The sequence below is a fragment of the Tamandua tetradactyla genome, chromosome 19 (genome assembly GCF_023851605.1).
Source record: "Tamandua tetradactyla isolate mTamTet1 chromosome 19, mTamTet1.pri, whole genome shotgun sequence".
In the NCBI taxonomy this organism is placed as follows: Eukaryota; Metazoa; Chordata; class Mammalia; order Pilosa; family Myrmecophagidae; genus Tamandua; species Tamandua tetradactyla.
Genome location: NC_135345.1, coordinates 40874683 through 40897913, shown reverse-complemented (window position 1 = coordinate 40897913; position 23231 = coordinate 40874683). Strand labels below are relative to the sequence as shown.

The following is a 23231-nucleotide window of genomic DNA, read 5'->3' as shown; positions in this document are numbered from 1 at the left end:
TATAGCTCAGATGCAGCTTCATTCAGTGTTTTAACATGATTACTTTACAATTAGGTATTATTGTGCTGTCCATTTTTGAGTTTTTGTATCTAGTCCTGTTGCACAGTCTGTATCCCTTCAGCTTCAATTACCCATTATCTTACCCTGTTTCTAACTCCTGCTGGACTCTGTTACCAATGACATATTTCAAGTTTATTCTCGAATGTCCGTTCACATCAGTGGGACCATACAGTATTTGTCCTTTAGTTTTTGGCTGGACTCACTCAGCATAATATTCTCTAGGTCCATCCATGTTATTACATGCTTCATAAGTTTATCTTGTCTTCATTTTTTTTTAAAGGATACTTTTAGCTATTTGGGGTCTTATTCCCTTCCAAATGAATTTTGGAAATGGAAGCTGTTCCACTTCTGGCATATCACTTTCCAGCAGCTTGCAGACTAGAATAGATACCTTTTATTTGTTTGTCCTGCCTGACTATTCTAGCCAGAACTTCTAGAATAATGTTGAATAATAGCAGTGACAGAGGGCATCCTTGTCTTATTTCCAATCTTTCAGCCTCTCAATGGTAAGTACAATGCTGGCTATGGGTTTTTCACATATCCCCCTTACAAAATTGAGGAAGTTTCCTTCAATTCCTACCTGATGAGGTGTTTTATCAGAAAAGAATACTATTTGACAAAATTCAGCATCAATCAAGACGATTGTGTGATTTTTCCCCTTCAATTTGTTAATGTGCTGTAATACACTGATTAATTTTCTTGTGTTGACCCACCCTTGCTCTCCTGGTATAAACCACACTTGGTCATGTGTATAATTCTTTTAATGTGTTATTGGATTTGATTTGCTAATATTTTGTTACGAATTTTTGCATCTAAAATTTTTTAGGGAGTTTGGCCTGTAGTTTTCCTTTCTTGTAACATCTTTACTTGGTTTTGGTACCAGAATGATGTTAGTTTCATAAAATGAGCTAGGTAGTGTTCCTTTTCCCATCATTTCTGGGAAGCATTTGAGCAGGATTGTGTTAGTTCTTTCTGGAACGTTTAATAAATTCCCGTATGAAACCATACGGCCCTGGGCTTTTCTTTTTAGGAAGATTTTGATGACTGATTGAATCTCTTTACTTGTAATTGGTTTGTTGAAATCTTCTTTTCTTCTCAAGTCAGTGTCAGTTGTTCATGTGTTTCTAGGAATTAGTCCATTTCATCTAAGTTGTCTAGTTTGTTGGTGCATAGTTGTTCATAGCATCCTCTTATGATTCTTTTTTTAAAATTTCTTCAGGGTCCATGGTAATGACGCCCCTCTCATTTCTGATTTTATTTGTATCCTCTCTTTTTTTCTTTGTCAGCCTAGCTAGGGAACCGTCAATATTACTGATTTCCTCAAGAACCAATATTATTGACTCTATTGTTGCTTTGTTTTTGCTTTTTCACCAATTCATTCGTCTCTGCTTCAATCTTTGTTATTTCTCTTATTTGCTTTGGGGTTAGTTGTTTCTCTAGTTCCTCCAGGTGAGCAGTAAAGTCCCTGATTTTTACTCTTTCTTGTTTTTTAATATAGGTATTTAGGGCAACAAATTTCCCTCTTAATACTGCCTTAGCTGCATCTCATAAGTTCTGATATATTGTATATTCATTTTCATTTGTCTCCAGACATTACTGACTTCTCCAGCAATTTTTCCTTTGACCCACTGATTGTTTAAGACTACACTATTTAATCTCGATATATTTCAATTATCTCAATAATTTGAAAATTCTGGTTCTTTCGTGGTTATTAACTTACAGCTTCATTCACTTATGAGCAGAGAAAGTGCTGTGAACAATTTCAATATTTATCAATTTATAAAGCCCTGTTTTGTACCCCAGTACATGAACTATCCTACAGAATGTTCCATGAGCACAAGAGGAGAATGTATAACCTGGTGTTTTGGCATATAATGATTTATATATGTCTTTTAGGTCTAATTCATTTATCAGATTGTTTAAGTTCTCTATTCCCTTGTTGATCTTTCTCTGATTGTTCTATTTATAAAGGAGAATGGTGTATTGAAGTATCCCACTATTATTGCTGAAACATCTCTTGCTCCCTTCAGTTTTGCCAATGTTTGCCTCAATACTTAAAAGCTCCTGGACTGGGAGCATAAATATTTATGATTGCTATTTCTTCTTGGTTAATATGTAGTGTCCCTTCCTTGTCTGTTATGATATCTTTATGTTTAAAGTCTATCTTATCTGATATTAATATAGCTACTCCCACTTTCTTTTGGTTACAACTTGCATGGAACATCTTTTTCCACCTTTTCACTTTCATTCTATTTGTATCCTTGGGTCCATGATGAGTCTCTTGTAAGGAGCATATGGATAGTTCATATTTCTTAATCCACTCTGCCAATCTCTATCTTTTAGTTGGTGAGTTTAGTCCATTAACATTCAAAGTTACAACTGTAAAGGCATTTCTTGAATCTACCATCTTATACTTGGTTTCTATTTGTCAAATCTATATATTCTTTTCCCACTTTCTCTTTATATCTTTTAAGTTACCCTTTCTGGTACTTCTCAATTCTGTGCCTTTCTCCAGACCTCTCTCTTTTGTCTTTTTTTTTTTTTTTTTCCAGCTTACAGAACTACCTTTAATATTTCTTGTAGGGCCAGTCTCTTGTTGATAATTTCTCTCTGTCTTTGTCTGACTGTGAAAATTTTAATTTCTCCCTCAATTTTGAAGGACAACTTGGCTGTTAAAGAATTCTTGGCTTGAAGTTTTTCTCTTTCAGGATCTTAAATATATCATACCACTGCTTTCTTGCATCCAGGGTACCTGTTGAGTAGAACCAATGCAGTCTTATGTGGTTTCCTTATATGTGTTGGGTCGTTTTTCTCTTGCCAATTTCAGAACTTTCTGTTTCTTTTCAACATTTGACAGACTGCTTAGTGTATGTCTTGGAGTAGGCCTATTTGGATTTATTCTATTTGGAGTTCGCTGGGCTGCTCTGATTTGCATATTTATTTATGTCTTTTATAAGGGTTTGGAAGTTTTCCCCCATCATCTCCTCAATTAATCTTCCCAGCTCTTTAATCTTTTCCTCTCCTTCTGGGACACTGGTGATTCTTTTATTTGTGCGCTTTGTGTTGTTCTTCAGTTCCTTGAGATCTAATTCAAATTTTTCCATCTTTTTTTCTTTTCCATTTGTTCTTTTGTGTGTTCGAATTCAATTGTCCTATCCTCTAGTTCAATTATTCTTTCTTCTGCCTCTTCAAATCTGCTGTTGTGTGTCTCTAGTATTTTTTTAATTTGGTCTTTAGTATCTTTCATCTCTGTGATATCTGCTACTTTTCTACCTATTCTTTCAAATTCTTCTTTATGCTCTTCTAGTGTCTTCCTGATATCCTTTATGTTATTAGCCAACCCACTGAATTTATTTAGAAGTGCTGTACGAACATCCTTGATTAGTTGTTCCAAAGTCTGTGTCTCCTCCACTTTTTTTTAATTTGGTCATTTTATTGGGCCATATCTGCCCACCTCTTCATGTGCTTTGTGATTTTCTGTTGGCTTCAAGGCATTTGATTATCTTAATAGGGTTATTTTGAAAGCTGACCTCCCTCAGTTGTCTAAGGTTTTGTATTTGCTTGGGTTTGCACTGAAAGTCTCCTTTTGCACTTGGTTTATCGTAATTCCCTGCCAAACCAAGGCCTAGATCTCCTATAGGGGATGTTCTAGCTTGCTAGCTGCTAGAATGCAACACACCAGAGATGGACTGGCTTTTAATAAAAGGGGATTTATTTTGTTAGTTCTTCAGAGGAAAGGCAGCTAACTTTCCACTGAGGCTCTTTCTTACGTGGAAGGCACAGGATGGTCTCTGCTGGTTTTCTCTCCAGGCCCTTGGGTTCCAACAACTTTCCCCGGGGTGACTTCTCTCTGCATCTCCAAAGGCCTGGGCTGAGCTGCAAGTGCTGAGATGAGGAATGCCGAGCTGCTTAGCTTTGCTACATTGTGATCTCTCATTTAAGCACCAGCCAATTAAGTCAAATGTCACTCATTGCAGCAGACACACCTCCTAGCTGACTGCAGATATAATTAGCAACAGATGAGGTTCACGTACCATTGGCTTATGTCCACAGCAACAAGACTAGGTATACTCACCTGGCCAAGTTGACAACTGAATCTAACTAACACAGGGGATGAAACTCTACTTGAGGATCTGTTTAAAGGTAAGACAGCTAGGCAGTTTATCTGACAGGACTTTCCATTTCTTCCCAGCAGTTGGTGTTCTTGGGCCTCGTCTTCCCCTCAGGCCCACTTCTGCCCCTCTATGGCAGTGAGGTGAACTGGATGGAGACCCACTGCAATTCCAGTCAAGTCAGCTGATCTTGTGTGCACTGAAAGCCACCAACCTCAGGGTTGGGGGTGGGCAGTGGGCACCTCAGCAGACATTCTGCTTATCAGCCTGATGGGACTCGCTGGATGGTCTCTATAAGCAGGAAATGCAAATTTATGGGTTTCTGGGTTTTCCAAGGTAGCTCTGGGCTGCAAAGCTGAAGAGGCTGATATCCCAAGGTAGCTGCTAGGGCAGCCTCTTGTCCTCAGTGGAGTCCCGATGGAGCCCACTCAATCTGTTCTCTGCATTCCAACTCCTCAGCTTTTTCATCCAGGGCTTCCCTATATAGTGTAGAAGAACCTCTCAGGTCACTTGCTTCCTAGAACTGTTGTTCAGGTTGTTTTTCTGTTATTTCTCCACTGTTCCCTGGAGCAGGGGTGAACTCAATCTGTCCTACTCCACCATCTTCCTGGAAGTTCAATTTAGAAGAATTTTTAATTTTGATGAAGTATAATTTATCAATTTATTCTTTTATGAATTGTGTTTGGGCAATATATCTAAGAGATCTTTGCCTAATCTAAGATCACAAAGATTTTCTACTATGGTTTCTTCTAGAAGTTTTTTAATTTTATTTTTTAAAACTCTTCTAAAGCACATGAAAAAATGTCCAAAGTCATTAGGGAAAAGGAAATTAAAACCACAATAAGATATCACTTTATACCTATTACTTACCATATCAAGTGTTAATGAGGATGTAGAGAAAATGGAACTCTCATAAACTGCTGATAAGAATGTAAAATAGGACAACTACTTTGGAAAAGAGTTTTCTACCTACTAAAACGTTACGTATACACATACCATATGATGTAGCCATTCTACATATGATGTAGGTATTCATCAAAGAGGAAAGAAAGCATATGTCCATACAAAGACTTGAGCATTAATGTTAATAACAGCTTTGTAAATACCCCAAAACTGGAAATAACTCAAATATTCATCAATAAGTGCATGGATTAACAAATTGTTGTACATCCATAATATGATATACTACTCAGCACTCTACAAATGAACAAACTATTAATACACACTAAAAATGAATAAACTATAAATACACATAATCCATGACTGAATTTCAAAATAATGCTGAAATGAAAGAAGCCAGGCAAAAAGGAGTATACTGTATGATTTCATTTATATAATACTATAGAAAACACAACCTCATTTATAGTGACAGAAAGTGTAAGGGAAAGGTCATAAAGGGGCATGAGAAAATTTTGGGAGTGAAGGATATGATCATATTGATTGAGGTGATGGTGTTTCAGGGATGCATACGTATGTTAAAATTTATCAAATTGTATACTTTAAATAATGCAGCTTATTGTATACCAATTACATTTCAATAAAGTTGTTTAAAATATATGATATTTTCAGAACTGTTTAAGAATGATATGGCAATATATACTGTTTTACTGGTAGAGTGCTACGCTATGAATTATTTCAGAATGCCATGTGGCATAACAGATAGGGCGTGTCTTGCATCAGGAAATCTTGCTCAAATTTCACCTTTGCAACAAACTCACTAACCTCTCAATCTTTAGTGTCCTAATCTCTAAAATGGGCACAGTGATACTTTCCCTGTTAATTTATAGAGCAAGTGAGATGAAGGCAGATTAGGGCTTTATCATACAAATATATTGTATGTACTACAATTTAACACATCACTTTCCAATTTTCCTGATAAAAGAGACCTAATCTACTGATGCATATTATTGCAAAAATGGATTATCTTAAGTCAAACTTGAATTTAAAAAGTTCTCTTCTGGAGGGGTATCTGGGAAGACTGCCAAATAGACAAGCTTGAGCTTAGCCCTGCTACACGGAAAAGTTAAGAGAAAGGACAAGATGGCAACTGAGGTGGCGATTTGGGAGTGTGGCTGACCTGGGAGAGCTTTCTGCACCACATGTAGCAGCCCTGGATGCAGAGGCCGAGGAACTATGAGGCAGAAAGCTGGAGCCTGGCACGGAGGTGTAGAGCCACAAAACCCAGGGAAGTACATGGATAGCAGCCCAGGATTAGGAAGTAAGCAAGGCCACATTCCTTGGGCATGCTACCCTCACCAGCGCAGCCCTGTGACTGACAACTCACCCTACACCCCACGTACCCGAACCCCTTCACTCACTCCCATTTCTCATGCTCCAGGCACCCCCACCCTACCAGCCCCCTCTGTACATACTTGCCCCCACTCCCACCTCAAGTGCAACCCAACCCACCTTTCCTGCACACCTCCTGAGCACTACCTCTTCCTCCCTGTTCCCTGCAGGTTGTTGCCAGCACATGAAGGCAGTGGGTACCAACCTCCATATCTAGGCTACCCTTGCCTCCCCCACTCGCTGGCCCATAGTGTAGCACAGCCTCACTCCACCCCGCCTGAGCCCTACGTATCTGTTTACGGCACTGCCAGGCCCATGGATGCATACGGGCTCCCAATCACTTCATTCAGCTCTGGGAACCACACTTAACAGCAGTCCTAGAACTGCGCATGCACATGGCCCTCAGCCACACTTTCCAGCTCTGAGAAAGTGCTGACCTGCGCAGCCGGGTCACATCTGTCCCTATTCCATGAAGGTATAACATCAACCTGCTGCCATAGCTCTACACATGCACACAAAGGGCTCCATGCTTTAGACCAGTGCACACCAGGGTTACATTCCCCTGATCTGTGTACCCACACAGCTACATCCTCCCTGGCTTCTGGGTGCCCAGGTTCACAAGCATCAGTGTAACATCCCCAACCTGCGCCTATATCTGCCCTGAAACAAATCACTGCACTGAGCGCCTACCCCGTATCCTGCTCCCTGCTGTACAACCATCCTGCAAACACAAGGCCTTAGACTACTGAAAGAAATCAACTACCAAAGTAAATCAATCAAGATATTTATATGCCACAAAGACAGCAAAAGATCACTAAGCACATCACAATGCAGACAAATATAGCCCTACCTAATGACCAAATTAAAACACCAGAGGACACACAGATGCTGGAACTAATCAAAGATGTTCATACAACTCTACTTAATAAAATAAGTGGGATAGCAAATGACATAAAGGACATCAAGAAGACAGTAGAAGAGCATAAAGAGGAATTTGAAAGAATAAACAGAAAAATAGCTGTTATCACGGAGATTAAAGATTCCACTGGCCAAATAAAAAACATACTGTAGGCTCACCACAGCAGATTTGAAGAGACAGAAGAAAGAATAAGTGATAATTGAGTTCAAAGACTCAAAACAACAAATGGCAAAAAAGATGGAAAATTCTGAATTGGAATGCAGGGAAATGATAGACAAAACAAAGCACACAAATGTAAGAATCATTAGTGTCCCAGAAGGGGACGAGAGGAGTAAAGGGCAAGGAAGAGTAGTTGAGGATATAATGGGAGAAAACCTCCAAACACTCATAAAGGACATAAATATACAAGTCAAAGAAGCCCAACGAATTTCAAACAGAATGAATCCATCTAGGCCTTCCCCAACACACATACTAATCAGTCTGTCAAATTTTGAAGAGAAGCAGAAAATTCTGAAAGCAGCAAGAGAAAAACAATCTACTATATACAAGGGAAACCAAATAAGACTGAGTTCAAACTACTCAATCAGCACCCAGGAGGTGAGAAGGCAGTGGTATGATATATTCAAGATCCTGAAAGAGAAAAACTTTCAGCCAAGAATTCTGTACCCAGCCAAATCGTCCTTCAAAACTGAGGGAGAGATTAAAGTTTTCATGGACAAAGAAGTCCTGAAATAATTTGTCAACAAGAGACTGGCCCTATAAGAAATACTAAAAGGAGTTCTGCCGGATGAAAAAAAAGGACAGGAGAGGGATTCTGGAGGATGGCACAGAATTGAAGAGTACCAATAAGGGTAATTTAAAGAATACAAAGAGAAAGAGGGAAAAGAATATATAGATCTGACAAATAAAATAAAAAAGACAAGATGGTAGAATCAGGAAATGCATTTTCAGTAATAACTTTGAAAGTTAACAGACTAAATCTACCAATTAAAAGACACAGATTGGCCAGAATGGATTAAGAAACATAATCCAGCTATATGCTGCCTTCAAAAGGCTCATCTTAGACACAAGGATACAAATAGATTGAAAGTGAAAGGATGGAAAAAGATTTTCCATGCAAGATTTAACCAAACGAAAGCAGGGGAACCTATACTGATATCGGACAAAATAGACTTTAAATGTGAAGATATCATAAGAGACAAAGAAGGACACTACATACTAATTAAAGGGTCAATTCACCAAGGAGATATAACAATCATAAATATTTATGCTCCCAATCAAGTAGCTCCAAAGTATATGAGACAGACATTGGCAAAACTGAACGGAGTGATAGATGTTTCAATAATAATAGTAGGAGACTTCAATACACCACTCTCCTCTATAGACAGAACAACAAAACCGAAAATTAACAAGGAAATAGAGAACTTAAATAACTTGATAAATGAATTAGACCTAACAGACATATATAGGTCATTGCACCCCAAAGCACAAGGTTATTCATTCTTCTCTAGTGCTCGTGGAACATTCTCCAGGATAGATCTATGCTGGGGCACAAAACAGGTCTTTACAAATTAAAAAATACAGAAATTATTCAAAGCACTTTTTTTCTGATCAAATGGGATGAAGCTGGATCCCAACAACCACCAAAGAACGAGAACATTCACAAATACATAGAGATTAAATAACACACTCTTAAACAACCAGTGGTTCAAAGAAGAAATTGCTAGAGAAATCAGTAGCTATCTGGAGATGAATGAAAATGAGAATACAATGTATCAGAACTTACAGGATGCGGCAAAGGCTGTGCTGAGAGAGAAATTTATTGCCTTAAATAATAATATCAATAAACAAGAAAGAGCAAAAATCGAGGACTGAACAGCTCACCTGGAGGAACTTGAGAAAGAACAGCAAACTAATTCAAAAGCAACTAGAAGAAGAGAAATAACAAAGATTAAAGCAGAGACAAATGAATGGGAGAAAAAAGAACAACAGAAAGAATCAATAAAACCAAAAGTTGGTTCTTTGAGAAAATCAACAAAATTGATGGGACTATTAGCAAGACTGACAAAGAAGAAAAGAGAGAAGATGCAAATAAACAAAATCAGAAATAAGAAGGGGTGCATTACTGCAGAACTGAAGAAATAAAAGAAATCGTATGAGGATACTATGAATAACTATATGCCAATGAACTAGAAATGGACAAATACCAGAAGACACACAAACAAGCTACACCAACTCAGGAAGAAACAGAAGATCTCAAAAAAACAGTCACAAGTAAAGAGATTCAATCAGTCATCAAAAATCTTCCTACAAAGAAAAGCCCAGAGCCAGACTGCTTCACAGGGAAATTTTATCAAACATTTCAGAAAGAACTAACACCAATCCTGCTCAAGCTTTTCCAAAAAACTGATGAAAAGGAACTCTTCCTAACTCATTTCATGAAGTTAATATCATTTTTTTTCTTGTAGTGAATTGTTTAAAATTGATAGCACTTTTTACATTTTTTTTTACATGATGGCATTTATGCAATAGTTTACAGAGTTCAAGGGTTTATTTTTATCACTGAGAATTAATTAAAATCCTGATTCTTAAAAAAAAGAAGTGTTTCATGCTATCATTTTGGCTGACTGGTTTGCTCTCATTTTTGAAATATATTTTCACTAAGTATAGAATTCTAGGCTGACAGATTTTTCTTTTCTTTTAGTAGTTTATAGATGTTTTCCCACTGTCTTCCATTTGCACTGCTTTCAATGAAAGATCTGCTATCCTTGCTCTGCACTCAGTGTGTCTTTTTAATGATTGCTGCATTTAAGAGTTTCTCTTTCTCACCTAGTGTTGAGCAATTTGATTGTGATGTGCCATAGTTTGGTTTTTGTTGTGTTTCTTGTGCGTGGGGTGTGTTGAGCTTCTTTGTTTTGTGATTTATAGTTTCATTAAATATGTAGAATTTTTTCTAAAATTTTTTCAGTTCACTTTCTCTCTGCTCTCCTTTCAGGACTTTTAGGCAGTTGGAACGTGTCCCATATCTCAGTGTTGTTTATTTCATTTCTTAAAAAATATTTTTTTCTCTGTTTTTCATTTTGGATATTTTATATTGCTACATCTTCAAATTCACTAATATTTTCTTCTGCAATGTTTTAGTTGTCCAGTGTATTTTTAAAATCTCTGCTATTGTAGTTTTTATTTCTATAAGTTAAATTTGGCTTTCATATATTCTCTATCTCTACTTGACTTTTGGAATATATGGAATACAGTTAGTTATAATTGTCTTACTTTCTCGTGTGCTTATTCTATAAAAAACTGGATCAGTTTTGTTTGATTGTCCTTCATTTTGGGTTATATTTTGTTGCTTCTTTGCATGACTGGTAAGTTTTTATTGGACATGGCATACTGTGAGTCTTACTTTACTGGATATTGTATATTTTTATATTCTTGAGCTTTATTTTGAGACACAGATTATTTGGAAAATGCTTGAACTTCTCAGTTCTCATTTAGAAAAATTATTAGGTAGTACTAGAGCCATATTTAGGGCTGATTGTCCCCCAATTATTGAAGGTCTGGATCCTTCTAGGTACTCTATGCAGTCAGTGCCTGGTTAATTATGAGATTTTCCAGTGTGGCGCTGTTTCTATTGCTTGACAATGTTACCGCTAATCCTTTTAGATGGCTCTTTTCCAAACCTCAGGTAGCTTCCTCATATGCATTCACTGATCAGCATTCTGCTGAATACTCAAGGAGGACTCTTTGTAGACCTCTGGATTTCTTCCTTTTTGCAGCCATTTTCTCTTCAGCACACTGCCTTGTGAACTCCAACTGCATTAGTCTTTCTGGACTATCCCTGTGTCCTCAACTCAGGAAGTGCACCAGGCTCTGCCTGACTTCTCCCTGCCTGTGCTGCAATTTCAGAACTCTCAAAGCAGTAAGATTGGGGTATTTAAGTCTCATCTCACTTGTTTTCTGTCTCTCAGTGATCACTGTCCTTTGTTCCTTGATGTCCAGGGTCTTGAAAATCAGGATTTCCCTATATTTTGGTCTAGTTTTTTGTTACTGTTTCAAATAGGGGGGTAATTTTGATCCCTGTTCTTTCATTATGCCTAAATGCAAACATCTCTTTATAATTTGCTTTACAGTCTTCTGGCATTAAATATTTCTGTGGATAAGGCTGAGGTCACCTTGACCTTTTCCCTTAATAGGTTGGCTTGTTTTTTTTCCCTGGCTATTGAAAATGTTCCTTATCTTTGAAGTATGGTGACTTTGATAGCTAGAGCTAATCATTCTGGGTCATTTTTCCCTGGCACAAAGTATGTTCTTCCAATATGCTCATTTAAGTCTTGGGTTTTTGGAAGTTTTGTCTGAATTTTACCTTTGAATGTTTGAATGTTTGTTGTCTTACACTATTTTGGCTTTTCTCTTTCAGGGATTTAGGTATATATTGACTCTCTTTTGTGTGACTCATATATTTCTTTTTCTTTTTTTGAGATACATACCTTAAAATTCACCATGTTAAAGTATACAAGTCAGTGGTTTTTTTTAATATATTCACAACGTGTGCAACCATCACCACTACCTAATTTCAGAACATTATCTTTGTGCTGGTTTGAAAGTACTATATACCCCAGAAAAGCCATGTTTTAATCCTGTTCCAATTTTGTGGGAGTAACAGTTTCTTTTAATCCTGATTCAATAATGTATGTTGGAAACTGTTTGTTTTTTACATGGTCAGGCTCTGGGAATCAAACCTGAGTCTCTGGCATGGCAGGTGAGAATTCTGACACTGAGCCACTGTTGCACTGCCCTGTTGGAAACTTCTGATTAGATTATCTCCTTGGGGATGTGGCATGCTGAACTGTGGGTGTGGCCTTTGATTAGACAGAGATGTGACCCTACCCATTCCAGGTGGGTCTTGATTAGTTTACTGGAATTCTTTAAAAGAAGAAAAATTTTAGAGAGAGCCAAAAAAGACAGAAGCCTCAGAGTCTACAGAGACAGAGCCTACAGAAATTTCAGTATAAAGCTGTCACAGATGCCGACAATTGAAGAACAATTTCAAACATGTTTGGAAATGTTTGAAACCCAGCAGACATTGCCATGAGATGTTAAGCAATCTGGAACCTGGAGAGAGCCAAAGGAAGCCAAGAGATGAAAGACAGGCCTGGTGAAGCAAAGTAAGGAATCCCCACAGGATCAGATGTTGAAAGCAATGAAGCCCAGTAACAAGAGACCAGCAGATGCCAGCCACATGACTACCCAGCTGACAGAGATGTTCCTGACCTCTTGAGTTAAGGTATCTTTCCTGGATGCTGTAGTTTAGGCATTTTTATAGGCTTAGAGCTGTAAACTTGTAACTTATTAAATTCCCCTTTTTAAAAGCTACTCCATTTCTGATATATTGCATTCTGGCAGCTTTTTCAAACTAGAACAATCATCATGACCTGTAAACCAACTCCATACCCATTAGAAGTCATGACTCAAGCCCTCCCCCCAGCCCCTAGCAACTACTAATCTAATTTCTGCCTCTATGAATTTGACTATTCTGAACGTTTCAAATAAATGGAATCATACAATATGTGGCATTTTTGTATCTGGCTTCTTTCACTAGGTGTATTTTCAAGGTTCATCTATGCTGTAGCATATACCAATATCCCATCATTCTGGTTAAATAATATTTCATTGTATGTATATACCATATTTTGCTTATCTATTCATCTGTTGATGGGTACTTTTGTTGTTTCCACCTTTTGGCTATTTTGAATAGTGCTACTATGAACGTGCATGTACATGTTTTTGTGTGAACATATGCTTTTAGTTCTTTTGTGTATGTACCTGTAAGTGTGATGGGTCATGGTAACACTATATTTAATGTTATTTATTTACTGAACATTCTCAATGTGCAGATTTATAAAATGTGAACATAACAGAAAGACTGAAGTTAATGGAAGAACTTGCTCTTGTGCTTTTTTTAAATTAGGAAGAAAAAGTGATTTTCTTCAGGTACAATGATAGCAAATGTTAAGAAGACAGTCAGAGAGTCATCTGACAGAAAGATATACTTCTAACTCTTACAGTCCTGTTTTCTCACCGATGAATCCAAATTATATTTAGGTTTTTGAGATTTCAAAAAGTTTTCCATAGCAACTGTGAAGCTAATATCATTTTAATATCAAAACCGGGTAAAGATGCTATAAGAAAGGAAAGCTACAGGCCAATTTCCCTAATGAACATAGATGCAGAAATTCTCAACAAAACATTAGCAAATCAAATCCAACAACACATTAAAAGAATTATACACCATGACCAAGTGGGGTTTATACCAGGAATACAAGGATGGTTCAATACAAGAAAATCAATTAATGTAATACAGCACATTAACAAATCAAAAGGGAAAAATCACATGATCATCTCAATTGATGCTGAAAAAGCATTCGACAAAATTCAGTACCCTTTTCTGATAAAAACATTCCAAATGATAGGAATCAAAGGCACCTACCTCAATATGATTAAGGGAATATTTGAAAAACTGATAGCCAGCATTGTACTCAATGGAGAGAGACCGAAAGCTTTCCCCCTAAGATCAGGTACAAGACAAGGATGCCCACTGTCACAACTATTATTCAATATTGTGCTAGAAGTTCTAGCTAGAGCAATCAGGCAGGACAAAGAAATGAAAGGCATTCAAATTGGAAAGGAAGAAGTAAAACTTTCATTATTTGCAGATGATATGATACTATACTTGGAAGATCCTGAGAAATCTACAGCAAAGTTACTTCAGCTAATAAACAAATTCAGCAAGGTGATGGGATATAAAATTAATGTACAAAAATCAGTAACATTTCTATACACGGGCAATGATCTAGCCGAGGAGTCAGTCAAGGAAAAAATTCCATTCAAAATAAAAAGATCTCTTCCATGGCACTAACACAGTAATCAATCTGGAAAATGCTTTCAAATACGCTCATTAAAAAAATAATTTAATGTGAAAAAGTATAAACTTTCGAAATACTGAATAACTTTCTTTAATGTGGAAAACAATGCCTTTCTACAATACTGAATTCTTTGAGAAACTGAACAAGATAACAGATATGAAATGTTTTAAGAAATGTTCAAAAATGTTTACAAACTATACTATATTATCTTTAATAGCTAACAAGCAACAGAACTGGTAATTGAGCACAGATTTGCCAGACTCCAAAGTCTGTCCCTTTCATTACACCATCAAAATTACAAAAGCACCTGATAGAAGTAAATCATCCTACTTAAGAGCTCTATATAAGTATATAATCAATCAAAGGTGACTATATTACTTGCACTGGGCTTAACATAGAAAAAAAATAATAATAGGAAAAGGAATATGACCAGTACAAGAAAGTAGAAATTAGAAATCTCCATGTTCTGTATTAAAGAAAAAAATACATACATCTGTCCCATAGATGAGGAAATCACCAGTTAAGACATGACATAAAATGCGACACTTATCATCCACTGTTGGGAAAAGGCGAGTCTCACGTTCTTCCTGAGCATCCAAAATTTCACTTTCTATCTAAAACATAACGAAAAAGAGCAGTTCATAAATGTAAGCCTGGTCTACACCATCCATCTGTGAGGAGGAGGATATTTTTCTTAAATTCAACTAAACTTTCAGATTCACAAGAGTATTGTAGCCGAATGTACTCTGAAAGGTATCAGACAGTAATCTCCGTTTGCCAGCTAGGGCAGCACTATTTACTGGGAACATTTTTCACAGTGCGCTATGCAACTATCTAGTGGTTAATCTCTTTGGCTTCCCAGATGCAAAAAGTAGGGGAACAGATGTGAGAGATGGCCTGGTTTAGAAGGCCATTTTCACAGGAGCCAGTATCTCTTTGATCTCTCACAAGCAACACATCCAAATATAAGAGCCAACACATCTGGGGAAACCCAAAGGTACAGCAACTCTCTCAGGACTTACAGTTCATTTAGACTTCCTTCTAGATGCAGATACCAATCAGGGCCATTTTACCACAAGCAATGTAGCAAATGAGACATTATCAGGTTTCCTGGGAAACAGAGCTAGAAAGTTCATTAAACATCTTATGCAGAAGGGTAAGATTATGTGAATCCTTCAGCTGCAGTTGGTTTTCTATCTAGCTTGTACATAGTTGCTCCCCTGACCGAAGTTCTTCATAATTACTTATTAGGCTGTTCATCATCATCACTTAACTTACGACTTAACATCACTGAACTACAGAACATCAATATTATACTTACCAAATGTAACTGGACTTTGCCTTCAAAAAGTGCAGCTGCATAGTCAGAATGAAGGCAAATATTGGCTACTGTTCCCAGGTATTCCACGTCTTTCAATTTTTTCACCCCTGGAAAAGTTTTAAAGTCAACACAGAAAAATATTTGTAAAATTATCTTATATAAAGGTTTGTGAATAATTTTTAAAGGTGTACCTCTACAAGTATATTCTGAACTTTACATTTTTAGTTTAGCCATTTTAAAGAGAATCTCAGTTGCCACATAAATTTGCCATCAGGAATTCTATAATGGTTCACAGGAAACAAAGTAATAGAAAGTAAAGACATGTACCAAAAAAACAAGAATTGAATCTTAGTGACAAGAAGCTTAATGGTTTCCACTGTTCAGAAGAATAATTCTCAGGTTTGCTCTATTCCTGACAGATATCTGACTTCCAGTGAGGGAATGAGATAGAATATTGGAGGGAGGAAAAAGAGCAAGGTTCTCTTCGGATACTAATAGCCATTATTCAAAGAATAAAAGGAGAGGAAACTATCATTTGTTGACTACCAACAAGGCTTAGGAGTACCTAACACAGGCATTGTACAAAGGGAAATCACAAATTTTATTTTACTTAATTTTTCTGATGATCCCTTAGAAGTTGAAGTACCCTATCCTCTGGATGAGAAAACTAAGACTTAGAGAGGTAATGTGTCTATAGCCACTTAACTAAAAGAGACAGAGGGGGAATTTGAAACCAGGTCTTTCTAATTCTAAAATTTATACTCTGTCCACTATATTACACTGTCTTCACTACAAAAATGAAAGATAAAACCTCTTAAAATTATGTAAATTATTTAGAGGATACACAAAACCATGTAGGATAGAAAGATGTTTGACTAAAAAAGAATAGTAGAACAAATTTTGATTGCAATTCAAATTTCTTGGTCTTAAGAACTTTTAGTGCTTTCCAAATGATAACAGAAATCGCATCATATATAAGAATACATCAACTGAATTTAGACTTGCCATTCTCTCCAAGGACATAAAACCAAGCTCGATTATTCATTCCCACAGCCAGATGGTAAAGACCTACTGCCACAAAGCTGGGTTCTACATCAACAGAAACTGTGATTGGTAGCTCCTAAAATATAAAGAACAGTAGTAAATCAACTGCTATATGGCTGTTTTGATTTTATTCATAAATAAAATAAAAATAAAATCATTTACATACTCCTTCAACAGGGTTGGCTACTGTGACTTCAAGGAGGGAGGTGAGATATGCAATCCTTGTACTGCAGGCATCACCAAGTATGGGAAGCTTGGTCAGGAAAACGTGGAGTGAGCCCCTCTGGGTAGACAATGCCAACAACTGGCCATCATCTGTCCAGGACAAGGTGCCCAACCCTGAAATTGACAGAAGAAATGATTACTGGAAAACAAATACACTGCTGCAGACAAGCAAGCAACTATTTTCCTTTAAGCTATCAAAGGCCTAAAAATCTTCTAGTGTTTCAATAGTTTAAATTGTCTTTATTTAGATTGGGAAAGTTACCACGGAGTATCATATGAATATGTTCAATGACTCATTCAATATGGGCTCAAACGGAAAATGTATAAAAAAATTTACATTTTACAACTGGAATTAGGATAAAATTCACTATAAAATCTCTGGATCAAAGTAGATTCACATAATTCTGGTCAAGTAGTATGACTCAGCATATTGATTAAAATTAGGAGGCTATTTTAGAGCACCCTGATGAAGGGTATTAATTTTATTTCTCCTACAATGAATATAAATTATATAACAACGAATACAACAGTACTTTCTATAATTGAAATAATAAAATGTCAATTTGCTTCAGAAAAATTAATACCTTTATTTTCATCATCCAGGTTGATTATAGCATACATGTCTTTTAATTCTGCCAGGTCATGGATTTTAATGCTGAAAAATTAAAACATACATATATATACACATTTGAAGCACAAGCTTTAAATAATACTGTTTCAGTTCATAAATATTTATGTACTATAGAACAGATTAGTGGCCTACAAAATGGGGTGTACAGGATGGTCCACTGGATATGGTAAGAAAATATTAGAATGTATTATTTATTTATATTTTATCTTTTAAATCTAGTGTGTGTGCGGGGTGGGGAGTAGGGAGGTATTCACTTAACTCTCTGAATTACAGTTCTAGGAACAAAGAGGTTAAATTTGTCCTGAAGAAAAGCTTGAGTGGAAGACGTCCTCCTGAGTTGGAGCAGTATTAATTACTGTAAGAAACAGATATCTGTTTGCAATGTCCCCCCACCCCCACCCCAAAGAGTTCTTTCGTGCAAAAAGAAGTGAAAAACAGAAAGAACATTAGATTCTTTCAACCTAAGGTCTAGGTTGAAAGCTATGAAAAATGGGGGCATATTACTTCATAGGGTTACTGGGAAAAAAAATGTAATATAAATGAAAGTGTGCAGCACTGTGTTAGTACCTGATGGTTGTAGCATTTTTTGCTTCCATGTCTTCTTTCTTTCCTCCTTCCTATCTCTCCCCTCACAATGCTTTACACTTACATTTTTCCTCATTATTTTTAATTAAACTTTTAATTTTGAGATAAGTGTAGATTCACATACAGTTATAAGAAATAACACAGAATGATTCTGTGTGCCCTTGACCCAGTCCCCCCCAATGATAATGTCTTTAAAAACTATAATACAATATCACAATTAGGATCCTGACATTAATACAATTCACCAATTTTATTCTGAGTCCTCCTGTGCCAGTCTAAATTTGTGGTGTACCCCAGAAAAGCCATGTTCTTTAATCCTCATTCAATACTATTGGCTGGGATCTTTTTTATTGCTTCTATGGAGATATGACCACACAATTGTGGGTGGTAACTTTTGATTAGATGGTTTCCATGGAAATGTGTCTCCACTCACTCAAGGTGGGGTTGCTAGTGGAGTCCTTTAAGAGGGAACCATTTTGGGAAAAAGCTTTGGAGTCACCAGAATCAACAGAACACACAGCCAGAGATCTTTGGAGATGTATAAGGAAAACAACCCCAGGGAAGCTTATGAAATGCGAAAAGAAAGCTAGAGACATGGCCATGTGCCTTTCTAGCTGAAAGAGGTGTTCTGGATCTACCAGCCTTTTCTGAATCAAGGTATTTTTCCCTGGATGCCTTAATTTGGAAATTTTCATGACCTTAGACTGTAAATTTGAAATAATAAACTTTCTTTTTAAAAAGCAGTTCTGTTTCTGGTAGACAGCATTCCGGCAGCTATAGCAAACGAAAACACCCTGTTTTATTTGTACCCATCTTGTATATTTACGTGCATGTGTATTCCATTCTATACAATTTTGTCATGCAAAGACATGATCAGTCAAGATACAGCAGAAATCCATCACTGTGATGCTTTTTTAAACACACACTCACCTCCCTCTCAAACTGCTGCCCCCAGCCCCAACCTAACTTCTAACAATTACTACTAAGTTCTCTGTTTCTGTAATTTTGTTATTTTAAGAATGATACATAAATGGAATTACACAGTACTATCTTTTGGGTTTGGCTTTTATCAGGCAACGTAATTCTCTGGGGATTCATCCAAGTTGTGTATATCAATAGCTCATTGCTTTCTACAGCTGAGTGGTATCCCATGGTATGAATGTACCACAGTTTATTTAACCATTTCCCCATTTAAGGACATCTGAATTGTTCCCAGTTATTGACTACTACAAATAAAGCTGCTATAAACATTCATGTTCAGATTTCTGTGTGAATATATGGCTGTATCATTTTACCTTCTCACCAGCAATGTATGAGGAATCCAATTTCTTTCTGTCCTTGCCAGTATTTGATGTTATCATTATTCTTTTATTTTTGTCATTCCAATAGATGTGTAGTGAACCTCATTATGGTTTTAACTTGCTTTTCACTAGTGGCCAATGATGTTGAACATCTTTTCATGTGCTCATCTGCCATTTGTTATCCTTTTCAGCGAAATGAATGATCATATTTTTTGCCTGTTTTCTAACTGGATTGTTTTGAAAGTTCTTTATATATTCCAGGTACTAGTCCTTTGTTGGGTACGTGGCTTGCAAGTATTTTCTGCTGATCTGTAGCTTGTCTTTTCAACCACTTAGCAGGGTCTTTTGCAGAGCAAAAAAGTTAAATTTGACAAGGCCTAATTTTTCCTTTATGGACTACACTTTGGGAGTCAAGTATAAAAACTCTTTGCCTAGTCATCAATCCAGAAGATTTTCTATTTTTACTGAAAAGTTTTAGAGTTTTACATTTTTCATTTAAGTCCATTTGATCTATTTAAATTAATTTTTATTAAGGTGTGAAGTTTAGAATAAGGTTTATTTATTTTTGTAAATGGATGTCAAATTGCTCCAACACCATTTGTTAAAAAGACTTTCTTCCATTGAATTATTCTTGCACCTTTGTCAAGAATCAGCTGTGCATTTGGGTGGGTCTAATTCTGATTTCTCTATCGTGTTCCATTGATTTATGTGTCATCCCTCTGCCAATACCATAACCTTGATATCTATAGCTATATAGTAAGTTTTAATATTGGGTAGAATAGTCCCTCCTGCTTTATTCTTTTTTAAGATTGTTTTTAGTTATTCCAGGATCTGTACCTTTCCATATATATTTTAGAATAAGCTTGTCTATGTCTACAAAAAATCTTGCTGGAATTTTGATATGAACTTTTTTAAATCTATAGATCAATTTGGGGAACAATGATACTTTCACTATGTTGAGTCTTCCAATCAAAGGACATAGCATGTCTTCATTTATTTAGGTCTTTTATTTCTTTGTCAGCATTTTGTAATTTTTAGCATACAGATCTTATAAATGTTTTTTAAGTATGTACTTAAGTATTTCATTTTCTCTGAAAGGAGTGAAATTGGTATTGTGTTTTTAATTTTTTTCCACATGTTCATTGTAAAGATACAGAAACACAACTGATTTTTGTGTGTTGATCTTATATTATGGAACCTGCTCAACTTCTTAGGTCTAGGATTTTTGTTTTCTGTATATTCTTTAAGATTTTCTATATAGATAATTACATATCTGCAAACAGAGATAGTTTTATTTCTTGCTTTTGAATTTACACGCCTTTTATTTCTTTTTCTTGCCTTAGTGCAGTAGCTAGAACTTACAGTACCAAGTTGAGTAAGAGTAATGAGAGTTGTCACTTTGCCTTGTTCTCAATCCTAGGGAGAAGGCATCTTTTACCACTAAGTATGAAACTAGCTGTAGGTTTTCTGTAAATTCCCTTTATCAAGTTGAGGTAAATTCCCCTCTATTCCTAACTTGCTGACAGGTTTTCCCATGAATGGGTGCTGGATTTTGTCAAACGCTTCTTCTGAGTTAACTGATATGACCATATGGATTTTCTTCTTTAGCCTACTGATGTGGTGGATGACATTGATTTTGCAATGTTAAGGAAGCCTTGCATGCCTGAATAAATCTCACTGGGTCACGAAGAATAATCTCTTTCATAAAATGTTGGATTCAGTTTGCTAATTTTTTTGAGCATTTTTGTTTTCAAGTTCATGAGAGATATTGGTTTAGAGTTTCCTTTTTTTTTGTGCTGTCTTCATCTGGTTTTGGTATAAGTGTAATAGTAGACTCATAAAATGAGCTGGGAAGTATTAATTCCTCTTTGATTTTCTGGAAGGGAGTATGGAAAATTAGTGCTAATTTTTCTTTAATATTTGATAGGATTTGCCACTGAAACCATCTGGGCCTGGAGATTTACTTTTCAGGAGCTTTTAATTTACAAATTCAATTTATTTAATAATTACAGGACTATTCAAATTATTTCATCTGGGTTAGATTTTGGTAGCTTTGGTTTTTGTTCCATTTCTTCGAAGTTGTTGGATTTTTGAACATCAAGTGTCTACAGTATTCTCTTATTTCTTCAATGGCTTCAGGATTTGTAGTGATATCCCTATTTCATTCCTGATACTGGTGACTTATGTCCTTTCTATTTTTTGTCAGTCTTGGTAGACGTTTATCAAAGCAATTGATTTTTTTTCAAAGAACCAGTTTCAATGATTTTTCTGTACTGTTTTTTCATTTCCAATTACGCTGATTTCTGTTCGTCTTTATTATTTTCTGATTTCTACTTGCTTTTTTGTTTATGTTGCTCTCTTTTTCTATTTTCTTGAGGTAGGAACTTAAATTGTTGATTTGAGAATTTTCCTCTTATCTAATATAAACATTCAGTGCTATAAATTTCCTTCTCAGCACTGTTTGAACTGCCTTCCACATATTTTCTCATGTTTTATATTCATTTTAATCCGATTCCATGTACTCTTTTTCTTTGAGACCTACTCTTTGATCCAAGAATTATTTAGAAGTTTTCATTTAATTTCCAAGTGTTATCAGAGATTTTCATGTTGCCCTTCTGTTACTGATTTCTTATTTGATTTCATTATGGTCGGAGAATATATTTTGTACAACTTCAATTATTTTAAACTTGTTAAAGCCTTGTTTTGCATAGACCATAGTCTATCTTGGTGAATGTTTCATGGGAGCTTGAAAAAAACAAAGATTTTGCTTCTGGTTAGGAGTTATGTAAACAGAAAAACGTCTTCTTAGATTTGGTATATTTCTGTGGCCGTGAACTCTTATAAATGGGACCTTTTGATGAGGTTACTTTGCTTATGATATGCCCAAGTGAGTTGGGAAGATCTTAATTCTTTTACAGAAGGACTTACAGGGAAAATCACAGAGAGAGAAAAAAGCCAGAGAGAGTAGCCAGAGCTGAATGTCAATAGAACCTGGAAAAGAAAGGAGAAGCCAAGAGAGCCTACATGTGCATTGTCATGTGACAATGCCAAGGACCAGCAGCCAGCTCTGGAATGCCACAATCTTCTGGGAGAAAGTGTTGTCTTGATGAGACCTTGATCTGGACTTCTCGTAGTCTGCAAAACCATGAGCCAATAAATTCTTATTGTTTAAGCCAACCCATTGCATGGTATTTGTTTTGGCAAGTAGGAAACTAAAACACTACTGTTGTTGGGTAGAGTATTCTATAGATGTCTGCTAGGTCAGGTTTGGTCTATAGCATTGTCCAAGACTTTTATATTTCCTTTTTGATCTTCTGTTAGCTGTTCTACACATTACTGAGCAACTATTATTGTTAAAATGTTTCCTCCTTCATTTAATTCTGTCAGTTTTTTTTCTTATTCATTTCTTTCTTTTTTTACCGTGAAAAAATAAGGTATATATAAAAAAGCAATAAATTTCGAAACACACTGTAACAATTAGTTATAGAACATATTTCAGTGTTTGGTATGGGTTAAATTTCACAATTTTAGGTTTTTCCTTCTAGCTGCTCCAAGACACTGGACTGAAAGAAAAATATCAATATAACGATTTAGCAACCATACTCATTTGTTAAAATCTATCTTCTCTGTTATGACTTCACCTTCTCCTTTGATCTTTCTCCCAATCTTTAGGGGTATTCGGGCTATGTTCATTCTCACTTTTTCATATTAGAAAGGGCTATCAATAATAAAGGATAGAGCAAAGGAACTAGGTGATGTCCTGGAGAGGCTGGCCCCTCTGGGTTTCAGGACTTCTCTGGCCTAGGAAACCATCAGGAGGT

At 36.2% G+C, this 23231-nt stretch overlaps 1 protein-coding gene across 9 annotated transcripts in view; it reads right to left on the bottom strand.

Annotated features, from left to right (window-relative positions):
- WDR19 (WD repeat domain 19) overlaps positions 1-23231 on the bottom strand; it is a 202483-nt gene that overhangs the window by 103977 nt on the left and 75275 nt on the right. For all 9 annotated transcript variants that reach the window (XR_013165826.1, XM_077136609.1, XM_077136612.1 and 6 more), the window contains 5 exons: positions 17478-17548; positions 16835-17007; positions 16630-16744; positions 15625-15731; positions 14795-14917 (listed from right to left, as the gene is read on the bottom strand). Coding sequence is in view for 8 of the 9 variants with exons in the window: in XM_077136609.1 (XP_076992724.1) it covers positions 14795-14917; positions 15625-15731; positions 16630-16744; positions 16835-17007; positions 17478-17548 (589 nt within the window). In the remaining variant the exon portion in view is untranslated. The remainder of the gene's footprint in view (positions 1-14794; positions 14918-15624; positions 15732-16629; positions 16745-16834; positions 17008-17477; positions 17549-23231) is intronic.